Below are 24,989 nucleotides of genomic sequence, written 5' to 3' on the forward strand. Positions count from 1 at the left end.
CCAGGCATTAACAACTCAGTTACTGAAGTCATATTTTCTGCAATCAAGATTGGAGCGGTTAACATTAAGCTTAAATCTATTGTGTGCTCGTGTATTGTTGCAATTGAAGCTGAAGTAGTCTTCAACAGGAAGGACATTGAAATAGATGATTCTATGAGTTAAACTCAGGTCATGTCGAAGGCGGCATAGTTCTAAATTTTCTAAACCCAGGATTTCAAGTCTGGTGGCATAAGGTATTTTGTTGTATTTGGAGGAGTGGAGAACTTTTCTTGTAAAATATTTCTGGACACGTTCAATTGTATTGATGTCAGAAATGTGGTATGGGTTCCAGACAGGCGAGCTGTATTCAAGAATTGGTTTAGCAAATGTTTTATATGCTCTGATTAGTAGTGTAGTGTTTTTGGAGAAGAAGCTACTCAAGATTAGGTTTACAACTCTTAGAGCCTTTTTTGCTATGTAGTTGCAGTGGGCTTTGGCACTTAGATCATTTGATATGAAAACTCCAAGGTCTTTAACAGGATGGGGGTCATCAGTAAGGTAATGTCCATCAAGCTTGTACTTAGTGTTTAGGTTCTTTTTTCCAATATGTAAGACTGAGCATTTGCTGGTTGAGATTTGGAGTTCCAACTTTTAGACTATTCAGATACAAAGTTGTTCTGTTTCCCTTCCCCCAATACTCCCAGCAAAGAGTCCGTCAGAGGCCTTCCTTTTTTTTTTCCCTTTTATTTACATAGATACATGTCCTGGCCACGTCTACCCACGGGCCTGCCAAGTTTCTGGAGATAACGAGGAAATTATAGATAAGGCCAGAATTACTCACGAATATATTCTTTCCTCCATTGAAATAGTTAGCTCGCGCCAATTCATTAGCTCATGTCCAAGACAAAAACCAGGAAGTCCCGCCTCCTATTTATAGTCTCTGCAGATGTCACTGCATGACAATTATGACTTGGCTTTGTCCCAACTCTTCCGCTGCTGCGCACGCGACACGCTCACGTGACCTTGCATCGCTCAAAACTGTTCTTGGGCGCTACAAATCAGAAGGAGGCTCCATGGAATCAGGTTGTGCCCCCTCCTCCCTTTGAGTGGGTGCCAGGGAGGAAAGGGCTCAAGAGAAGCAGGGCTGGCCAGGTCTTCTCCCTCACTTTCTGAATCATCCGAGTCCAGGAGTCCGGGTCCAGGAACCTGGGTCACAACACTATCCTCACCGCAGGGCCCTTCCCCGGGCTGGCGATCGGGATGCGGTCGGGCTGGGTTCTGCTCATGGAAGGCCTGCACCAGGTCAGGGGCATGAACGCGGAGGCATCTACCCAGGAGAAATCAGTCCCGTATCCCTTCCACGCGATCAAATATTGGAAACGACCCTTCAGCCAGCGGGAGTCTCGAGACGCTGTGGACTTCAGATTCCTCCGATCCGTCCTCGGCGACAGTGACGGGTGCTGTTGGGCACCGAAGGGGACTCGGTGGCCTCAGGAACCAGAAGGGACCGGTGAAAACGGGTGGATCCGCATGGATCGTGGCAGGGTTCGGTAGGCTACCGGGTTGATGACTGCCTCGACAGGAACGGGCCGGCGAATCGGTGGTCCAACTTTACCGGGCGGTCGGACGGGAGGTGTTTGGTGGAGAGCCACACCCGGTCTCCAACTGCCAGCGGGCGTTGCCGGGAGCGGTCGGACCGCTTGTAATCCTCCTTTGCCCGATTCAGCTGCTGGCGTACCAACTGTTGGACCGCATGCAATTCCGTCAGGAAGGTCTGCGCTGGGAACAGGAGAGTCCGTGGTGCCAGAGGAAGAGCTGATGGTACCCACATTGGCAAAGAACGGGGTCATCTGAGTAGAGGTGTGCTGAGAGTTGTTAAAGCAAACTCCGCCAGGGACACCAGTTCTCTCAGGATTGGGCGAACCAGTAGTGGCAACTGCAGGAGGCTCCGCACATCCACTCGGATGTAAGCTGCGAACACTGTGCATGTGCAGAAGGCCGTGTGCATGCGGCAGACCAGGTGCATGGACTCACGTTTGCAAACCAGTAGGGAAGGTAAGTGAATCCCACTGCTGCAAGTAGTCCTCACCTTACAACCACAACTGAGCCCAAAATTTGTGTTGCTAAGTGAGAAATTTGTTAGGTGAATTTTGCCCCATTTTACAACTTTTCTTGCCAGATTTCTTAAGCAAATCAGTGCACCTGTTAAATTAGTAACACAGTTGTTAAGTGGTTTTCTTATTGACTTTGCTTGTCAGAAGAGCACAAAGGGGATCACATGACTCGAACACTGCAACCGTCATAAATATGAATCAGTTGTCAAACATCCAAATATAAATCACATGACCACGGAATGCTACAACGTTGTAAGTGTGAAAACGATCATAAATCACTTTTTTCATTGATGATGTAACTTCGAAAGGTCACTAAATGAACTGTTATAAGTCAAGGACTACCTGTACTTCAGTGGTATTCATTGTAGCTCATTCCTGAACTTCCTGTTAGAAATTTAGGTTATATTTGAGGATGATGCTTTACTTTACTTTGCAACAAGATGGCACTAGCAATAGCACTTCATTCACCCGCTTCATAGTGCTTTACAGCCCTCTCTAAGTAGTTTAGAGAGCCAGAGTCAACAATCTGGGTCCTCATTTTACCCATCTCGGAAGGATGGAAGGCTGAGTCAACCTTGAGCCTGGTGAGATTCGATCTGCCAAATTGCAGGCAGTCAGCAGAAGTAGCTTGCAGTACTGCATTCTAACCACTGCATCACCATGGCTCATTATCCTTTAAAAAAATAACAGATCTGAACAATAAAATAAAAGTAGGTAATGTCACACTGGACATCCAGTGTCGATTCCAACTGGTGGCAGACACCACCCCCCACCACCCCGTGTCTGAGATTTTCTCCTCTATTATTAACCAATCATTAAGTGGACTTGGCGAAGAATGTATCTGGCACCTTCTGCACTTAGAAACATGCGTGTGCAAATTATTCTTTAAAGGAGAATATTTGTAGTTGAAATGAGGGGTCCTTGGTGCTTCCTGAGCTTGGTTGCTTTCTTGCAAAAAAGCAACTAAGCTCTGAGTGCACAAAGGATCTTTCAAGCTACTGTCAATGAAGTAGGATTGTTGGTTGGCCAGCAATGTACTGTTCGCTTAACAACAGGCAAGCTAATGTTCCAATGGCATGAATCTGCAGACATTTGTGAGGATCTAAATCCAACTACTAATGATGAGAGATCAATTTTTTTTAAAAAAACACTTCAACATGCATTACATGAGTTGAATTTCTGCCAGACATATGGGTACTGAAGATAGGGGTGCTTTGCTAGAAAAAGAAAAGTGGCAATAACATTCCTTCTCTCTTTTCTTCCCATGGTGATCAGCAATTTGAGTATTCTTTCTTTCTTTCTTTCTTTCTTTTGTCACACAGTATATATAAGCATAAGCATGAAATAACTATACAATATATAAGCATATATATAAGTATGAGTATGTAATAACTATATTAATTGGATATAATGAAAGGAAACAATAGGACAGGAACGGTAGGCACACTTGTGCTCTTATGCACGCCCCTTACAGACCTCTTAGAAATGGGGTGAGGTCAATAGTAGACAGTTTTTGGTTGAAGCTTTGGGGATTTTGGGAAGAGACCACAGAGTCAGGTAGTGTATTCCAAGCATTAACAACTCTGTTACTGAAGTCATATTTTCTGCAATCAAGATTGGAGCGGTTAACATTAAGCTTAAATCTATTGTGTGCTCGTGTATTGTTGCAATTGAAGCTGAAGTAGTCTTCAACAGGAAGGACATTGTAATAGATGATTCTATGAGTTAAACTCAGGTCATGTCGAAGGCGGCATAGTTCTAAATTTTCTAAACCCAGGATTTCAAGTCTGGTGGCATAAGGTATTTTGTTGTATTCAGAGGAGTGGAGAACTCTTCTTGTAAAATATTTCTGGACACGTTCAATTGTATTGATGTCAGAAATGTGGTATGGGTTCCAGACAGTCGAGCTGTATTCAAGAATTGGTCTAGCAAATGTTTTATATGCTCTGGTTAGTAGTGTAGTGTTTTTGGAGAAGAAGCTACTCAAGATTAGGTTTACAACTCTTAGAGCCTTTTTTGCTATGTAGTTGCAGTGGGCTTTGGCACTTAGATCATTTGATATGAAAACTCCAAGATCTTTAACAGGATGGGGGTCATCTGTAAGGTAATGTCCATCAAGCTTGTACTTAGTGTTTAGGTTCTTTTTTCCAATATGTAAGACTGAGCATTTGCTGGTTGAGATTTGGAGTTGCCAACTTTTAGACTATTCAGATACAAAGTCAAGGTCTTTTTGAAGGGTAGTTGTATTGTTGGTGGTGTTAAATAGTTTGACATCGTCAGCAAAGAGAACACTATTACTTGTAATATGGTCACAGAGATCATTAATGTATAATATGAAGAGTTTTGGTCCAAGAACGCTGCTTTGTGCATGTGTTTGATCTTCTTACAAGAAGAGTGATGCTTCTGGATTCTTGTTAAGCCATATCAAAGGCAATCTTGGAAAAAAATCCCCTCTTTATTACCACCAAAGTAGAAAAAGAAGGAAAGCTGCTTAGGTTTTCTTAGGTTTCCAATTTCATCATCCAGGTTAAATCTCTAGCGTCTCCAGGTAGGAGTAGAAAAGGAAATCTGCATGGAATAATGCTACTCACTTGAATTAAATCTCCCATCATACCTTGATATTGACCACGTTAACTAGAACCAGCAATGAACAAATGGCTCCTCATCTCTGCATCATTTAAATTCCTCCTCCTCCAGAGATGCAACTGCTTTCAAGAATGTCCTCAACCATTTTTAACCCTCTTAAATCCTGTAGCTCGTTTGAGGATGTCAATGGAGATTCTCAATCACTCATGGTTGTCCCAAAGGTGCTTTCCCAAAAGGCAACTGGACTTTGTTTTCTTTCCTTTGGAAATATTTTGCCTCTCATCCAAGAAGCTTCTTCAGAACTGAAGAAGCTTCTTGGATGAGAAGCGAAACATTTTCAAAGAAAATAACCCCCCAGGAATTCCAGTTGCCTTTTGGAAAAAGCTCCTTTGAGATAGTTTGAGGATGCCAATCCTATTTTGCTGTGCTTTATTCCAGGGAGATATTAAAGAGTGCGCATTTTGAAATATCTGAATCAATTTCATACTTGTCAAGCATCTAATCATGTAGTGGTTTACTGTTGACTACTAACAAAGGGCTTATACACTTCAGTGATAGATCCATCTTAAAATCTGGCAGGAACTCTGAATGCTCATGAGAGGGAAGGGATAGGCTACAAGAAGACGTCTAAGAACTGCATAGTAACTAGCATGGGATTGACATAATATAAACGTTGTTAGTTGCGAAGTCGTGTCCAACCCATCGCGACCCCCCTTCTTCTTTTGCCCTCAATCTTTCCCAGCATTAGGCTCTTCTCCAGTGAGTCCTTCCTTCTCATTAGGTGGCCAAAGTATTTCAGTTTCATCTTCAGGATCTGGCCCTCTAAAGAGCAGTCAGGGTTGATCTAGGACTGATTTGTTTGTTCGACTCTCAGGAGTCTTCTCCAGTACCAGAGTTCAAAGGCCTCAATTCTTTGGCGCTCAGACTTTCTTATGGTCCAACTTTCACAGCCATACATTGCAACTGGGAAAACCATAGCCTCGACTATAGGCACTTTTGTTGGCAGGGTGATGTCTCTGCTTTTTAGTACGCTGTATAGATTTGCCATATAAATATAAACAGTAAGCACTAAAAATTGAGGGAATTCAAAATATCGTAATACTTCTGCCCCTCCTACATCAATAGATCCACCTCTGGGATATCTATCTTGTTCAATTCTTCTAAAGTAGATCTGCAGTAGATCCCAACTAGAAACACGGAAAAGAGCTGAAGTGTGACTACCAGTTGCTGCTTTACCCCCACCCCTTCGGAAGAGCCAAAAATGTTCAGAATAATGTAAAATCAGTGAGTATCATCTAAGAAACCAAACAGGCTTAGCCAAAAATTAGGAAGTGAGGCCACCACAACAGAGATCTGGTTGTCCTGAAATGAAATGAGAAATAATGAAATAATTTGTATGTAGGGTGGGAAGAATTTGCCATAGACTAACAATTTTATCAAGGGCTGAAGGGCCTCAAACACACCAATTTAGTTCCCCAGTGATAAACAATCCCAAGCTTAAGTTTCATGAAGACAAACATGCACACAGGTTAGGAATCAATCAGAAATTGTGCAAAACTGGTTCTTCCGAGCTTCTTGGTAGATGACGGAAACAAAGTGGAGACTTGTTTTCTCCCTTTCACAAGCGAGTGAATCAAGCCAAAAACAGCAATTGAAGAAGCGACCCACACTTGACTTCAACTCATTCTGGCTAAATGTTGACATACCTGTGGAGACATAGAATCGGGCAGCCAACAAAGGAAGGAGAAATCCAGCCCCCAAAGGCGTCATGCCAAAGCAACACAAGTCAACAGAAGCCTCCGCCACAAAGTGGGGAAGCACACTGTACTTCTAGACACAAGAGAAGGCTACTTCTTAAAACAGGATACTTAGGTGAATCCAATGAGTGAAATCTGAGCCTTTTATTTATTCATTAAGGAGCAATAAAGACTAAATATCCAGGAAGGGCCTGTTACTTTCTATTCCAAAATCTGCACCTGAAGCTACAAAAGGGGAAAAAAGAACAGTTAATCCAGTCTCAATCTCTCTCCAGCCTTTATTTGCTTATTCTTATTTATATTCTGTTGTTCGGTTAAACATTATTATTTAAAATTAATAAAAAGTGAGCCAGTTTGGGTGGTGGTTAAGGCATCAGCCTAGAAACCAGGAGACTGAGTTCTAGTTCTGCCTTAGGCACGAAGCCAGCTGGGTGATCTTGGACCAGCCCTTCTCTCCAGTGGTGGCTTTCAATTTTTTTTACTACCGGTTCTGTGGGTGTGGCTTAGTGGGTGTGGCATGGCTTAGTGGGCATGGAAGGGGAAGGATAGTGTCTACATTCTCATCCCACTCCAGGGGAAAGTTACTGCAAAATTCCCATTTCCTCCCATTCAGCTGGGACTCGGGAGGCAGAGAATAGATCGGGCTGGGGCTAGTCAGAATTTTTACTACCGGTTCTCTGAACTACTCAAAATTTCCGCTACCGGTTCTCCAGAACTGGTCAGAACCCTCTGAAACTCACCTCTGCTTCTCTCTCAGCTGTAGGAAGAAAGTAATTGCTGCTAAAATCTTGCGGCTTCTGACCCGGCATAGGTCTCAACCAGCTCCTTGGTTTTCCGAGGAGCTGAGGGAGATGAAGCACCGGAGAAGACGCCTAGAGAGCGCGTGGAGGTCCAGCCGTTCTGAAGCTGACCGAACACTAGTTAGGTCTTTTACTCAGACCTATCTAGTGGCATTGAGGGAGGCCAAGCGGGCCTATGTCTCTACCCTCATTGCGTCAGCAGAGAACCGCCCAGCCTCCCTGTTTAGGGTGACTCGCTCCCTCCTTCATCAGGAGGGTTGCGATGACCCCTTACAGGGTTGTGCTGAGGATTTCAGCAGGTATCTGTTTGACAAAATTGCTCAGCTTCAGGACGGTTTGGACCAAAATTGGGTAGTTTCGGGCGAGGTGACGGAGGCTAGTCTTGCTGAGACCATCTGGGAGGAGTTTGATCCTGTGGCTCCCGAGGACATGGACAGGTTGCTGGGGCGGCTGAATGCCACCACATGTTTATTGGACCCGTGTCCCTCCTGGTTGGTGCTGGCTACCCGGGAGGTTACACGAGGCTGGCTCCAGGGGATTGTCAACACTTCTTTGAGGGAGGGTGTTGTTCCCACCGCCTTGAAAGAGGCGGTGGTGAGGCCCCTCCTCAAGAAGCCCTCCCTGGACCCAGCTGTTTTGGGTTACTATCGTCCAGTCTCCAACCTTCGCTTTGTGGCGAAGGTTGTTGAGAGTGTGGTGGCACACCAGTTACCCCAGTGCCTGGATGAATCTGTCTATCTAGACCCATTCCAGTCCGGTTTCCGACCCGGATACAGCACGGAGACAGCTTTGGTCGCATTGGTGGATGACCTCTGGAGGGCCCGGGATAGGGGTTATTCCTCTGCTCTGGTTCTCCTAGATCTCTCAGCGGCTTTTGATACCATCGACCATGGTATCCTGCTGCGGCGGTTGGGGGGATTGGGAGTGGGAGGCACCGTGTTTTGGTGGTTCTCATATTATCTCTCTGACTGATCGCAGACGGTGTTGGCAGGGAGGCAGAGGTCGACCTCGAGGCGCCTCCTTTGTGGGGTGCCACAGGGGTCGGTTCTCTCGCCTCTCCTGTTCAATATCTACATGAAGCCGCTGGGCGAGGTCATCAGTGGTTTTGGGGTGAGTTATCAACTGTACGCGGATGACACCCAGCTGTACATTTCCACCCCTGACCACCCCAATGTAGCTGTTGAAGTGTTGTCTCGGTGTTTGGAGGCTGTACGGGTCTGGATGGGAAGAAACAGGCTCAAGCTCAACCCCTCCAAGACTGAGTGGCTGTGGGTGCCGGCGTCCGGGTACAGTCAGCTGCAACCGCGGCTGATTGTTGGGGGCGAATCATTGGCCCCAATGGAGAGGGTACGCAATCTGGGGGTTCTCCTGGATGGACGGTTGTCTTTTGAAGATCACTTGGCGACCGTCTCCAGGAGAGCTTTTTACCAGGTTCGCCTGGTCCACCAGTTGCGCCCCTTTCTAGACCGGGACGCCTTATGCACAGTCACTCATGCCCTCATCACTTCTCGCCTGGACTACTGTAACGCTCTCTACTTGGGGCTCCCCTTGAGGTGCACCCGGAGACTTCAGTTGGTTCAGAATGCAGCCGCGCGGGTGATAGAGGGAGCCACTCGTGGCTCCCATATAACACCGATCCTGCGCAGGCTGCACTGGCTACCTGTGGTTTTCCGAGTGCACTTCAAGGTGCTGGTTACCACCTTTAAAGCGCTCCATGGCATAGGACCGGGATATCTTCGGGACCGCCTTCTGTTACCACATGCCTCCCACTGGCCGGTACGCTCCCATAGAGAGGGTCTTCTCAGGGTGCCATCAGCCAAACAGTGTAGACTGGCGACCCCCAGGGGGAGACCCTTCTCAGTGGGGGCACCTACCCTCTGGAATGAGCTTCCCCCAGGACTTCGACAACTTCCTGACCTCCGGACCTTTCGCCGCGAGCTGAAGACATATCTATTCTTCCGAGCAGGACTGGCTTAAATAGGGTTTTAAACATGGATTTTATTGGGGTTTATTTTATATTTTGTATTGTATTTTAAATTTAGGCTATATTGAATAAGTTTTTTAAATAGTGTTTTTATTGTAATGTATTGTATTATTTTATCTGCCTGTTCACCGCCCTGAGTCCTTCGGGAGAAGGGCGGTATAAAAATTAAATTATTATTATTATTATTACCTAGGATACTGCAGGGACTAATCCAGGCAACTCTAGGAGTCAACACTGATTTGAAGGCATTCACACATGCGCACAGACACACATTTGAACTAAAACTGAAAAACAAAACAAAAAGTGAAATGCAAAACATTCAACGTATCATAAAGACATCTTAAAAACTCCTTAGGGTAGCAGCAGTAACAGCAGCAACAACAAAAAAACTGGCTACAGAGAAGAGCCTTGGCTATTTTCAGAAAATTAAAAAAAGTCTACTCACTAGACAGTCAGAAGTGGCAAGGAAGTAGATACAGAGGAGTGAGTGAAAGACATGTGTGAATCCTCTGCTTCTTTTCTAAACCCAACACAGAAAGCAGGCCATGAGATGAAGATATCAGACTCCAGAATGCTGTGCAAAATAATTCTTTTGGTTTTAGGAAGACAGCAGCAGAACCTGACTTTTTAAGGAAGCTTTGGGAAGGCATCTGTTATATATTGGGAGCCTCAATTCTGTGTTATGTTTGCATTTGTCTCTGGTCGGTATCTATCTATCTATCTATCTATCTATCTATCTATCTATCTATCTATCTATCTATCTATCGCTTTCTCTATCATCTCTTTACCATCTCTTTGTTCCTGTTAAAAGAAAGGAATGTAAACTGTTCAAAACCCTCCCTGGAAAGGAGTGGCAAACAAATAGCCTAACAAATAAATTTAAAAAGAAGCAAATTTATTTCTCTTCTGTCAGTTCCTTATAAGCTGGGGAGACAATCAGAGCGGTAACTTTTCTGTGCTTGTTAAATAATCTGATTTAATCCTTTCTCTTCTGCATGTTTTCTTGTTGGAAAAGCTCCTTCTTGGCTCCCTTCCCACTGTTAAAAAAGAAAAAGAAATTATGGGGTAATTTTTCTGAGCAGAGACATGCAGTTGGAGAGGACAGAACTTTTTATGAAACAAATGCTAGAAAGGGAAGTAATTAAGCAATCCTCTCTACTTTCCCCTTTCCTCAGGTTATTTTTCCATCTAGGCAGGCAGGTTTGCCAAGCACGAGTGTTGGGACCTAGTAAATCAATTAGTAAAATTCCTAAGAGAAGGAACATTTTGAAGGATTGCCTTTGGAAAGACAAATAATGGCAAAGCATGGTAATTCCTCTTGGAAGGGCATTTCACGATTCTGGGTTTATGTGAGAAAAGATTTGGCTCCTTGAGAAAATTTATTTAGCTTAGGTGCGTCATCAGATCATGATAAATTTTAGGGTACCCCATAAAGGAATGCTTATGCATCTGAAGACTAGCCCTGATGCCATTTTGGAAGGAGACACCCTTCTTGGCTTTTTTGATGGTGATAGGATCCTCAATGAACAAAATGGTCAATTTCCCCCTACTAGATACCTATCAGGAAGGGCAAATTGGAAAGATCCCTCTTGTCCTTGGAAAAAAAAGTAGATTAGATACTCGTCTTGCTTCTAATCATCTGAAAGTGTCTCCCAAACACTGAGTTGATGTATTATCCATTCATTCTTAAGGTGGCACATTTATAATGATCCGGGAAAAATTCCCATCTCTATCCTGCCACTGTGCAATGGGAAGCAGCAATAACCTTGAGGAACAGGAGGAAGATCTACATCCAGGACCACAATCAGAGGAAAGAAATGTGAGTCCAAATCAAAACTGTAACGTGGAGAAAGAATTTCAATCTTGACCCTCCCTACTTTCATGAAAAATAAAGGAAGGGGGAGGAGCATGCGCAGATCCACAAATTTCTGTTACTGTAATCTTGTAATAAAAGTTGTTTTAGCAATCATAACTTTGGCTTCCTAGTCTAAGGATTGTCATTCTGTGGCATCACCTCAAAGGTTTGTCATTCTGTGGGATCTGTTCTGAGTCACTGTTGACTGGTGCATCATTTACTGCATTGATTTCCCCTTCGGACTTTCCAGTTGTCTCTCTCCTGTCAATTGTCACCAGCCCAGAAGGTCCAAGGCAGCAGAAATGGGTGGATTCTCATTTCCACCTTCTTCCTGTCTTCTTTGTCTACACTACTTGGGCATTTCCCAAGTTAAAATAATGTTAAAAAAGGGAAGAAGCAGACCCAGGTAGAAAGGGGGCTGACCCAGTCATAACTGAAACTAGCTTGGAGCTGTGAATCATGTAGAACCAGCAAACTGAAACTGAGGAGTTCTTGGGCAAAGAGATTCTTACCTCATTTAATGACTGCCTTCTACTTTTTGCAGTTATGATGATGATGAAAAAGTAAACATGGGCTACCTCTTGCCCTTATCCTCTCATCTTCCTGGGTGACCTCAATCTACCTCTTATTAACTGGATAACAAACAAATGTACAACTGAACCCATCCATACTACCCTGTACAATGCTGTTACAAATCTAGGTCTTGATCAACTAGTAACTAACAATACAAGACTCAACAACTACCTTGACCTCATCTTTTGCAACAACGTAAACTCAATTTATGTACTACAAATAAAAGAACCCTTTTCCAACAGTGACCACAGCATGATAGACTTTTGTCTCAATATACGCCCTTACAATAATCTTCATAATAAAGGTATTCCAAACTACAATTTCAAAAAAGCCAACTATGACCTTATAAACACAGACTTCTCATCTCTTGACTGGCAAAATCTATTCTCTAACTGTATCACTACTGAAGACCACTATAGAGTTTTCCTACTTGAAATCAATAGAGCCATTAAACTATACGTACCACAAACCACCACTAAAAGCAGAAAAAACAAATTACCCATATCAATAAAAAAGCTCCAATCCAAAAAAAATCCCTCTGGCGAAGAAACAAAACTGGCTATGTAGCCAACTTCAGAAACAGCTACAAAAATATATGCAACCAAATAAAGATTGAATGCACCAGTTACCACATCAAACAAAAAGAAGACCTTCTGCGCACAAAATCCAATCGTGCTTTCTATAATTTTGTAAACAACAAACTTAAAGACTCGAGATCTATCCCACCCCTAAAAGGATCTAACGGTAAAGAATATAATGATGAAACAGTTAAAGCAAACCTCTTTAACACATTCTTCGGCTCAGTCTTTGTTAACAGTAATGGCTCATACCCAACATTCCCCAGTCGTACCAACAATGAGTACAACGATCTAACACAAATAGCTTTCACAGAAGATAATGTTGAAAAGGCCCTTCGCAAACTGAAACTATCTCTATCTATTGGACCTGATGGTTTATGTGCATATTGTTAAAAAAGAAGTATTATAGCAGAACCCCTAAGCATAATCTTTGAAAAAGCTTTCATGACCAGCTCCCTTCCCAAACTTTGGTCACTAGCCACAGTCATCCCTGTCTTCAAAAAAGGAGACCCCAGCCTAGTTGAAAATTACAGACCAATCTCTTTATGCTGCGTCACCTGCAAAGTAATGGAATCAATCATCAACCAATCCATTACCCTCCACCTAGAAACTAACAACCTACTCTCTAACAAACAATTTGGTTTCAGAAAAAATTTATCCTGTAATTTACAACTTCTTCACTGCAAAAACATATGGACTACAAATCTTGATCAGGGCAAAGCAATAGATGCAATTTACATAGACTTCTGTAAAGCTTTTGCCTCAGTGGTACATGACAAACTTCTTCTAAAACTAAAATCCTATGGCATCTCCAGACCCCTCCATAATTGGATAACAGCGTTCCTGTCAAACAGTCAACAAGGGGTCAAAATAGGCAGTGCCCTATCAAATCCTGTTCCTGTCAATAGCGGCGTTCTCCAAGGCAGCGTTCTTTGGCCAACACTCTTCATATTATACATTAATGATCTCTGTGACCATATTATAAGTAATTGTGTTCTCTTCGCTGATAATGTTAAACTATTTAACACTACCAACAATACAGCTACCCTCCAAAAAGACCTTGACTACTTCAGCTTCAATCACAACAATACACGAGGACACAATAGATTTAAGCTTAATGTGAACTGCTCCAATCTTGATTGCAGAAAATATGACTTCAGTAACAGAGTTGTTAATACCTGGAATGCACTACCAGACTCTGTAGTCTCTTTCCAAAATCCCCAAAGCTTTAACTAGAAACTGTCTACTATTGACTTCACCCCATTCCTAAGAGGTCTGTAAGGGGCGTGCATAAGATCACAAGCGTGCCTACCGTTCCTGTCCTAATGTTCCCTTTAATTGTATCCAATTCGTATAGTTATTACATATTTATGCTTATATATATGCTTATATATCCTATAGTTATTTCATGCTTATGCCTATATATACTGTTGTGACAAATAAATAAACAAAAATAAACAAACAAAGTAATTTTGTAACCAATTCTCACATTTATGATCTTCCCAGGTCCATAAAGCAGAGGAAAGCTGGAGTAAGATCATAAGCACTGTTGTGGTGACTGCTTCCTTAATGACCAAATTGTCAGTTCCAATGGTGGTCATTGAATGAGGACTATCTATACTTCAAGAAGTGATGGACTGAAATTGACAATAAGAGGAAAAACATTATCCTCATTATTTTTGTGGACACTGTAGTGTGGAAAGGTGCAAGACGACTCCTTCCTCCTTCACAGTTAAAAGAGGGGAGGTGTGTTGTCTTCTCCTCGCTTACTGGAAGCCTAGAGAGAAGTGGATATCAAAAGCAGAAAGGATAGAAAGAAAATTGAATATGGAAGGAAACAAAATGTGGGGGAGGGGCATTGCTGAGAAAAGCTGGCCAACGAGCAGAGAAGCAGGTCCATCTAGCCCAGGTGTGTCAAACTCAATTTCATTGAGGGACACATCAAGGTTGTGTTTGAGCTGGGGGTGGGTGGGATGGGTGTGACCAGAGTGGGTGTGGCCAGCTCAACAGCACTCCTGTCAGGGGTGCCTCTGGTGGCCCAAGCCCTTTGCTTGCAAAAACAGGCTCCCAAGCTCCGTTTTCGGCTGCCATAGCCTCCTAAAATCCTCCGCCAATGGCAGAGGGTTGCAGGAGGCCATGACAGCTAAAAACAGAGCTCGGGAGCCCATTTTCACTGGCAGAAGCACCATGGGACGGTCCCTCACTGTTTCCAGGGTGGCCCCGTGGGCCAGATCTAGGTATCCCATGGGCCAGATCTGGCCTCCAGACCTTGAGTTTGACACCTCTGATCTAGCCTAACATTCCCCAAGCATGTTACTTTATCCCTTACTTTATCTTCAAACTAAAGTGTGATAAAGCAAAACAAATGCTAAATATTGACCGAGTCCATCAAGGAAGCTGGAATAAGGGGAAGATTCTATTTTAAGATCAGGAGAGCCAATAATATCTTCAGGATTCATGAGCTAAGGTAAAGGCAAGGGTGCTGTCATGGGGACAAGGGAATTAGTGCTGTCACAGGAAAAGTGTGCTGGGGTCAAATGTAAATAGACACCAAGTTTAGTATCCTTTTCTAAAAGCCTTGCACTTATGGTCCAAGTCAGCTGCTGATCTCTGAAACTCCTTACTCCTTGTATGGGCTCTGAGTCCTCCTCTTTTCCTGCAACGCATCAATGGTTATTTATTAATCACTCACAGCTGACTGTGTCCTAGGTGGGCTGCACATCTCCACCTCCACGTCCTGTTCTCTTCCATTTCCAATTGGCCAGCAAAGGTTCAGATCATGCCGATGCTTTCCTGAACTGACCACAAGCAGGATTTATCACTTTGCGAAGAAAGTTGTGGCTCTCTAAATGATGCCAAATCTTGATTCGTCGCAGCTCCAGCCAGCATGGCCAATGATGATGGATGCTGAGAGTTGTTCAAGAACATCTGAAAGGTCGAAGTAGCCCCATCTCTGTCTCTATGTGCGTAATAAGACTCTCCCATAGATGCCAACTATGCATTGACTAGAAACGAGATGGGTGGGCTAATAAGAACATCAGCAGATGGAGGGCAAAGCTTTCCGTATATATTTCCGAAAGCTTCTTCCTGGGAGTGGTCCTCATGTGTTCCAAGGACCGGAACTATGGCTTTGGTAGAGCCACTACTGGCTCATACTTGAGATATTCAGATCTCAGACTGTTTAAAAACCCTTAAACTGTCTGGGACCGGAACACCTCCTTCAAGACAAATGAGGATGGAATTGCAAACTATCCCCTGAATGGGATCCAAACACCAATGGACTCCATATGAGACCTGTGCTTGTTGAAACACTTTAACAAGACTCTTGAGGTCATCCACACCTAGAAGTCCGCATTTTCTGCCAGTGGAAGATTCTGAACTGTTGCTTAAAGTCAGCACTATTCAAACAATAGAAAAAGTCACAAGCAATAAGGAGGTTCTTTTTCTATCCTAAATAGGGCAGGAAGAACCTGGCACAGACCATTTAGAAAGGAGGTGGGGGGAAACTGAATTGTAATAAGAAAGGAGAACTTCAGGCCAAAGTGATGCTATCCTTCTACATTCCAAATATGGCAGCTGGATCTTGGGAGCATAAGCAGGATTACCCGGATAAACTTTAGAGATAACATTCTTGGTGTAAGCATGGAGACAGAAAGCTGTCTTGATATTTTCAGCATATATGCTGCCTCCGTGTTTTACAGAAAGGATGAGGTGAAGAAATTTTTTGTGTATTCCAACACTCTCATGGAGTAACCAAACATCACACTAAGAATGTAAGCTTACAGTGACATTCAAATCTGTCAAACTCCAGCTTTCAAAAAAAAAGACAATTTTTTTCCCCTGTCTGCCTGTCTTTTTTACAGTTGTTTCATTTTTGCTTTTCCCTCCCCATCTGTTATCAGCTGGATTTCTGGAAAAAAATGAGAGAAAGATTAGCTCCAGTTTTGTTTGATGTGCATGATTAAAGTGGCTACTAGAATAATTCATTCTGATTATTCATCTTTTTCGTAGAAGCCAGGAAAATCTATTATTTCAGGCAGTGGCAGCAGTTGAATTAAAGAGGCAGCAGTTAAATTAAAGACATGATGTTTTAATGAGCAGATTCATTAAACCAGCAGCATCTCTTTTTTTTCAGTTCCGCAAAAGCCTGGAAAAAGGAGTGCTTGCTTTAACAAATAGCAAGGAAGCAACATCCCCCTACAAAGTCTTATCACTTTCTTCTAGACCATTTTCAAAGTATACACAACTCTCTTCTTTGGGCTTGCAAGATACTTCTGCTCATTTGTAAAAAGATAAATTTGAGTTAAAGAATTTTGAGATGAGCCCAATAGTTTTTTTGGTGGGAGAGGCTTCCAAACCAGACCAGTGATGACAAAACATGCACATTATGGCAATCCAAAACTCTTAATAACTAATCTAATTGGAGAAGCACCATGATAATACAATCACAATGTCTGGTCTAACTTTACAGTCTTAAAGATATATTGCAATCCAAGGTCAATGTTAAGCAGTTATCCATCTGCATTTAACAAATTAAAGAAGTCTAACCTGGAAGCTACAGAATATGAACAATTGAGGTCAAGCTTAACTGCTTCAGGTCTCAGGGATCAGCCGAGAATTTTAGGTACCAAAATATACCCAAGAACTTTAAACTTGGCATGTTTATGAATGAAGATTTATCTCACTAAAACACACAGAGAATTACTAGTTTTATCCCTTAGTATATAGAGATTATCTGCCTGACGTGCTTTTCTTCAAACAGTTTGATCCTGACCACCATCCCATCCTCCTTTTTTCCCATCTTTTACTTCCTCCTATGCCTTTATTGTTGTTGCTGCTGTTGCTTGAGTACTGTTACATTTATGGAGACATCTGCTTTATCTTTGGTGGTAATTCTTTTTGGCAGAACCTGATCATGGTTGACTTCATGACCTTCTCCAATCTCCTGTCCCAATCTTTTTCTTCAGGGAGGAAAAAAATGAGATAACTGAAAAATATCCCAGCCTTTTATTACACCAGTAGGAAATGCTGGATGATGTGTGTCATGGGGTTCACATATGTGTCACTTGTAGCTCATAAGAGCAGGGGACAAACTTTGCATACCTGCCATTCAGTGCTGGGCATTTCCAGATAATGCCCTTTAAGTGGCTTTGGAATGCTATTTTCAACTACTGTAGACCAGACATTTATAGGGCGCTAATACTATAGTATGGTGTCTGACCCAAACAATGTACTGTATAATAGGGTACTTGTCTTAAAACATATGTGTTACATTTGCTAAAGGTAGGTGATTTTGAATCTAGAGAAAATACTTTGAGAATTAGTAGAGAATCAATGTTGCTTGTCCAAAATCTCAATTCAGTACCTGCCCTTCATCTGAACCCTCAAGAAATCTTGCAACGAAGTGATACACAATATGTAAGATTGGCCTAGATGGAGAGAGCTGGAAGAAGACACCACTTTGTAGATAGAATTCACATACCATGCATGCTATGTGAGTTTTGTTAACCATGGTTTATTGGATCGGTCACATTTGCTAGAAATAGTCACTTGATGGCCATTGTGGCATGAAATGAAATGCTACACATAACTAATCTTACCACAATTATACTTTTAATAAAACTTGAACTAGGGAAATGGACAATTTTTAATAAAATCCACCGTCGACCTTGAATAGAGCAGAGATGTACATTTAAGAAGGAAATGCAAAACTGATACAATTTGTGCACACTTAAATTCCCTTTATAAACATCCTTGCTGGAACCCAAACCATATGAAAAACACTTGAAAGGGCAAATTTTGCTGAGCGAGGAGGAAAGAGGATGAAGGGTTGTCAGAAAGCTGCCTTCAGATGCAGAACATGGAGCAGATTTGTACTGCATTAAGTCAGGCAGTTCGTTCCTGGCTGGGGATGATGGGATTCTGTAGCTGAAGAAGATAGGAACGAACATTTACCAGATCACACTCCTCCATCTAGCCCAATCTATTTTACTTTTTCGGATTTTACTTTTAGTCTCTAAGAAGGAGAAGCCAAGGAAGAAAAACATAGAAGCTTCTGCAGACAAAAAGGCTCTGCCACCCTTTGTTAAGATCACAATAAGCTTTTAACTTTAGTTTAGCATGTCTGAATTCAGCCACAACAAATCATGGTTCAGTAAACCACAATTTAATGTAATGTGCAAATCTAGTCAATATGGGCAGTGAAAATTCTTATTATGCAAACAATTTTTTTTTAAAGGCTCATTTGAAAATCCATTTTATCCTTGTTTTAGCTAACTGAACGCCTCCAGGAATTAGTCTGAAATGTTACATATTTGACTTCTGAACCATTTAATTAAGAATTAGGCTGCCTCTGGTGCAGACCTTTTCATTTTGGTTGTCCTATTCTTTCCAGATCTTTTAGACAAAGGTAGATCCTTAAGTAGCCAAAACAGTAGCCAAAATCTGCACTTAAATAAATTAATTTCAGCGGTGGAGCACCAAATTTTGCAGAAAAAGGGAAAAGAAATCTTTAAAGTTATAGTAAAGTCAATGAATATCTTCTGAAAAATTGCAGTCTGGGTTGAGAATGCTTAATAGCAGCGTCAGTACTGATCAAGGAGAGGTATAATATCTCTTTTATGTATTTTATGTAGAGAGACTGGCTTAATACCATAATAAGGCTTATACAAAACATCCATCATGAAGGACATATTTGCATTTATTCCAACTCCACAACTGAAATAGGTAAATCATATTTTACTTCACTGTGCAGCCTATTTTGAAACTACTTGCTGACTTCTTCACCGAAATTTCCAGGACTGAGGCAAAGTTTTGCTCAATTGCAATTGCAGTTAGTAGATTCCAGGTTTGCTGTTAAGAGTGCCTATCTTCTATATCCTTTCTCTTTATTTTTATTCTATTTTTATAGAGGGTTGCTAGAGTCTCATCACTACTCTTTCTGTAAACAGCTTATTCTTCTGGACTGTTGTATTGGGTCTTTGGCTGTAAATTCATCAAGCAAGTGAAGGGATAAGCAATGACAGTGGGATACTAATTGAATGCTAGGGATGACAGATCAGAACAATCAAAGGGAAACTAGAAAGGATTAGAGTATCCTGAAAGAGGGCATATGGCTGGCTAGCAGACTGAATATGAGAACACCCAGGGTGCAACAGTTTAAGGCAACTTCAGCCACCACCTTCTGCTGCACATAAAATAAAAGCAGACAGACACACATTTTATTTTCCAATCAATGACCAACATTTGCCCATCCAGAAAAAGGAGCAAAATGCAAGGAGTCTGTTGGCTACTAGGCTGAGCTAAGCAGCAGCTGCCTTTGAGAAACATCATAGTAGCTTGCTGTGAACAGAAGCTGCAAGGGAAACTTGGATTTTCTTCTTCCCAATCTGGTTTGGCAGTGAAGGAAGATGGAAAAGCAGCCAAGACTGACAGCTGTAGTAGGTCACTTCTCCATCTCCCCACAGTGGGGTGGAGGAACAGCACAACTAGTTATCTGCATCTAAGGCAAAGATGTGGCAAGCTATTCTTCCTTCCAGAAAAATATAGGTTCCAAACATCCCTCTCGGACACTCTGTTATGAATCAGTCTTCCCCAACCTGCTACCTCCAAAGCTGCTAGGTTGCTGAGAATTTCACAAGCTGTATGACCCTGTCTCTGGAGAAGCCTGTTCACCCAAATTAGCGGGGTGGGGGGAGTGTTTCCTAGAAGGGGGTAAAGGTAAAGGGGGAGAAAGGTAAACGTTGATGGCACACTGCCATCTATATCCCAGGTTATTGGAGGTTTTGCCCTTGGAAAGAAAAAGGGATGTTGGGAGTCCAGAGTATGAATTGTCTACTAAGACTTGACCCTATCGTCTAGCTTGATATTTGTCACTTGGTAGGAGGTTTACAGCTGCTAGTAATGAAATAAAGACAAATAAAATATATTCCTCCCTTCCTCTTCTGATAAGGTTTTCCTTTCAAGATTCAGTCTGTTAAATGAATGGGTTGTTTTTAAAGGACAGGGTCACTGGCAATGCAGCCCAATAGTAACAACAAGAACTTTACATACATCTGGAGGGTAACAGCTGGAGAAGGCTGAGGTATGACAATCTTCACGTCTGCTGCCACCTGCCTCCCCCAACCCATTCTAGCCTTCCCCCAACTTGTAGGAGAAGAGAAGGCAGAGCTGGGGGTCGGAGTTAAGTGCTTCATCAGCTTAGAGTCATTAAATTCTCACAAATACTCCTAGTCCAAGCCCTCTTGAATTCCATTGACCTTTATCTGATGCCAATTTAGTACTGAGCTTTAGTTTAGTGACTAGATTCTTACGTATAGGCTTGAGCAATAAATCTTCTGAATTGCAACTTCTGATTCTTTGCGCCTGGCACAACTCTCCCTTATGCTAACCTTCGTGTCTGCTGCCATCTGCCTCCCTCAACCCACTCCAGTTGTTCCCCCAATTCTCCCTTGCCCTTCTGCTCTCATGGTCCACCAAAATGATCACCACCCAAGTGGAGCCAAATTGATCTTTCTCTTGGATATAGTGCTTAGCAGGTTAAGCCAAACTCCAGCATTTAAATCAAAAACAAATGTCAATGCAACACATGAGAAAAGACTAGTGTGTCTTCATTTAACATTCCCCACACATCAGAAATACTGCCTGACAGGAGCAACCTTCAAGCTAGACTAGAGCAATGTGATGCCCCTATGTTTTATGGCTAGGATATTTGGATTTGGAATTGTTGGGATATTTTTCCTGCAGAAGCCACAAAGAGGGATGGCCATTTCTGGAGATGAGCTTCTTAACTCGTCAATATGTCACCTGGAAAAGGAGAAACTGAAAAATGAGCTCCTGTTCAGTGTCTGAAAGCTATCAGTCCATTTCTGAAAAGGAAATCAAATAAGAGTTTGCAGCGGCAACAGAGACACAGTAACGAAAGCAACTATATAGTGGGTTAGATTATCTACCTAAGCCAGCATCATCAGCACTGACTGGCTGCTAATGGTAAAAAGGAAAGATTTCCTAATGTTGTCATAACTCTGCTATAAAAATAAAAGAAAAACCTGACTGCATAGCAGCAAAGAGTTGGGGTTTCTGCATCTCTTTTGAGCTTCTAGTAGGCATCTGGAATTCTGCAGCCCAGTTCTGATAACCTCAGGATGTCCTACTCCCTGTCACTTGATTCTGACTCAAGCATACAAGGTATGTTTTGCACCTGAGTTATAACCAGCTCTGTTAACAGTCCAGTAACTGAAATAGCTACCACAGGAGTCATTGGTCATTACTACGGTAGTTGCAAATCCTCTTCTGAACACACTTATTAGAGAGCAAGACTCAGTGAAAATAGTTATGACTTTGCTTCCAAAGCAAACAAGTAAAGGATTCTGATAGGAAATATTTTCATAACCCTTCCAGTTTCTTTGTAGCACATTAGAGGAGAAGAAATGTAGACCCTTCCAGAAAACAATTTTGGACTCTTCTTGCCCCCCCCTCCAGATGCCATTCACTCTCTAGTCAGGTCTCTTTCTATCCCCACTACCATTCCCAACACCTACTCTTCCAGCTGTGGACACAAAGTGATCTGGGTGCCTTGGAGCTGGGCTTCCCCCAGGAGACGCTGTGTACAACTGTGCCCATTGCTGGGCAGATACAAATGCTTTGTTTCCTCGGTCCTGTTACTGGAGCCACTGCTAGTGCTACCAGTAGCCAAGTCCTCCTCTTCTTCCTCCTCCTCTTCCTCCTCTCTGGAAACTGTAGCAATGGATTTGCTCTCCCCGGAGCTGAAGGCACAGAGGCATCTCTGCAGGTCCTTGGAGAAAGCATGAAGCTGGGAATCAGGTCTCCTTGGGCAACACAAGAGTTTTTTGAAGGCACACCTGAAGTCAGGACTGCGGCAGTAGATGATGGGGTTGAAAGCTGAGTTGACATAGCCCAGCCAGTTGAAGAAGCGAAAAAGCGGGTCAGGGACGAAGGATCTTGCAAAGACCTTGATGATGTTGGCCACAAAGAAGGGCAACCAACAGAGAGTGAAGACACCAATGATGATGCCCAAAGTCTTCAGGGCTTTGTGCTCTTTGATGGCAAGCAGGAGACGGGAGGGCCTCCTACGCCGGAAGCCTTTGGATGCATCCTGAAGGAACCTCCCCTTGTCCTTTTCAATGACATGAAGTTGCCTGGTAGCGATGGCAAAGACCCGGGCGTAGACAAAAATCATGACCAACAGAGGCACATAGAAAGAGATGATAGAAGACAAGATGGCATAGGGCATGTTGGTGACAAAGTCACAGCACAGAGGATCCTTGTAACAGCGCAGGGCTTCCACATCCGCCCCATCCCGCCACCAGTGGTTCATGATGGGCAAGAAGGAGATGAAGGCAGCCACAGCCCATACCAGGCAGACCACTCCCCGTGCTCGGCTCTTGGTCATCAGCATCTCATACTTCAGCGGGGCTGTGATAGCCAAGTATCTGTCCACAGCAATGGCACACAGGGTCTCGATGCTGGCCGTCACACACAGCACATCCAGCGAGGTCCACAGCTCACAGACGGTCGTGCCATACAACCAGTGGCCGCTCAGAACCAGGGTGGCCCCTGGAGGCACTACCAAAAGCCCCATGATGAGGTCAGCGCAGGCTAGAGAAGTGATGAAGATGTTCGTCATGGTCTGCAGGCGGGGGGTCTTAGCAATGGCCACCACCACCAGCAGGTTGCCGGCCACCGTCACCAGCACGGCCAGGCTGAGGGCAGCTCCGAGGGCCCCCTGCCGGCCGAGGCTGGTTTCCGTCCCAGAGCAGTTGGTGCCGTTGCCCCCCAACCCCGCTTGCTCCGCCGCCCCCGGCCACGTCCCGTTGGGGGGCCACGGGGGAGCCATGGCAGAGAGGGCAGGCTGGGAGAGGAACGAACCTGGCTTGCCGCCCTCTGGACGCCTGGAGTCCGCCAAAGCAGCTCTCCGCGGGAATCGCGGCGGGAGTGCGCTCTCCAGGCGCACGGGACCCCCGGCCGCCGCTTAAGGCTCCGCAGCCCAGCCCATGCTCGGGGGAAGACTGAAGGCGCCTCGGAGGGGGCAGCACCGCCCTCCCCTCGGTGGGCACTGCTCAGAGGAGGAGTTCTTAAAGGCGCAGGACCCAGAGGCGGGACACGGGCGTTGGTCTCTGGTTCTCCCGGGCCTCTGTCCTCCCTTCCGCAGCAGGAAAGCCTCGCAAGAGCTTTTTGACTTGCTTCGTGCAAAGCCTCGTTCATCCTGGGCGAACATTGACCCGTCTCGTCCGGACCCTCCCAATCCGCAGAACTCTTCTTCCCCCCCCCCTCCCCTTCCCTTGGCATTAAAGGTCGAGGCTGCCTCTTTTGAGCAATTAAAGCTGGAAGGTCCAATGGCAGAATTAAGTTACACCTCGCTTTAGCCTCCCCGGCCCATCTGAACCCACGCGCCGTCCAAAGCAACGACATTGGCGGTGCTCGTCCCTTTCTTCAACCCGCTCCGGCGACCGTCTTCGGTTCCTAGGCTTCCTGACACCTTTCCAAGGTCGGGGGTGGCGGGAGCGGGTGGAGGAAGAGCGGCAGCATTCACACAGCCTTTTTGCAATCGAGGTCCGCCGCTCGGCAAAATCGTCTTCCCGAGCCCTGAAAATTCGTTTTATACTTCTGGCTCCCTTCGGCGCCCACTTATCGCTAGGCCGGCCTTCTGTGACGGCTCCCATCAAGGGCCAGGCGGGCTGGGGATGAAGGTGGAAGGGTTGTAGCTTGGCCACCCTCGCGGTCTCTCCTCCGCTCTCTTTTGGCGTGGTAGCCCAACACATTTAGGGTTGGGTTTGGGGAGCATGGCATTGACTGGGAAGGGGGGGGGGAGTTTCCGTACCAGGACCAGCTACCGTTTGCCCTTCATGGTTCTCGTAAAGCGGGAAATGCGGTTGCATTAAGGGCTGGGGTGTAAACAGGTCATCCCCGCAGAACTTCCGACTTCAAGCCAACCGGTTTCCCCAGCTTAAGTTACCGCACTAGGGGAAACGTCCGGCCGGCTAAATGTCACCTCTAATTCCGCGCAATCGCTCCCGTTCTGCTCCCCCCAAATCAATTGCCCTTTCTTTTTTCTTTTCTTTTTTTTTGGTCTCTTTCCCTCTCCCCACCCTCAGATAACATCGGAAGTTTCAGTGCGTGGGAAGATTCCACCAAAACTGCAGCGAGCTTCCACCGCGGTCACCTATCCGTGACCAACGAAGACGGAAGGAGGGGGGGGGATTCTTTTCTTGGGTCGCCCGGCAATGCCTCCCCTGGCTACTGAATTATGCCACTGGCTGACTTTATTCAATGCTCGAAGCATAGTCGCGCCGTACTAACTGATCCCGAGTTTGCGCCCTACGCTGAGAGGCAGAAATGTTATACGAGTTGAGCCTCTACTGCAGATTTAACTGACTTGGTTGAGCTGGCAAGCTGTTTCTCTCCCAAATCCCTGCGCAAAACCCAGGCAATAGGGAGAGTGACTGTGTCCACTACAGCCGTAGAGGGCGAAAACACCCTCGTGACAGCTTTGCCCTGTCCCCACTTTTCTCCTGGGGAGAGAAAATCAATTTTAAAGCGCAATCCCAAAGTAACACAATCAAACTTGCGGTCACGTCCTAATGCAGCAGTTGAATGCAGGTTAGTCTCCAGTCTCTAGAACACAACTGGAGAAAAGTCCTTTAGTTTTTGGCAGCTGCAGGTTTCTCCCCACCACCCCAACCTCCCCCTTAAACCTGATGTTAAGCTTAGGCTTCCCATGTCAGTCAGTAGTCACATCCGGCTG

General features: G+C 44.3%; 1 protein-coding gene across 1 annotated transcript; it reads right to left on the minus strand.

Annotated features, from left to right (window-relative positions):
• Positions 1-17,756: 17,756 nt before the first annotated feature.
• Positions 17,757-23,391, minus strand: ADRB3 (adrenoceptor beta 3). The gene has a single exon (XM_058194842.1). The coding sequence runs from the start codon at positions 23,079-23,081 to the stop codon at positions 21,762-21,764; it is 1,320 nt and encodes a 439-aa protein (XP_058050825.1). The 5' UTR covers positions 23,082-23,391; the 3' UTR covers positions 17,757-21,761.
• Between the last annotated feature and the right edge of the window lie 1,598 nt (positions 23,392-24,989).

Source organism: Ahaetulla prasina, chromosome 9, assembly GCF_028640845.1.
Source record: "Ahaetulla prasina isolate Xishuangbanna chromosome 9, ASM2864084v1, whole genome shotgun sequence".
Lineage (NCBI taxonomy): Eukaryota > Metazoa > Chordata > Lepidosauria > Squamata > Colubridae > Ahaetulla > Ahaetulla prasina.

Coding starts and splice junctions, on each gene's coding strand:
- ADRB3 (XM_058194842.1), bottom strand. CDS start 23,081: ATGGCTCCCCCGTGGCCCCCCAACGGGACGTGGCCGGGGGCGGCGGAG.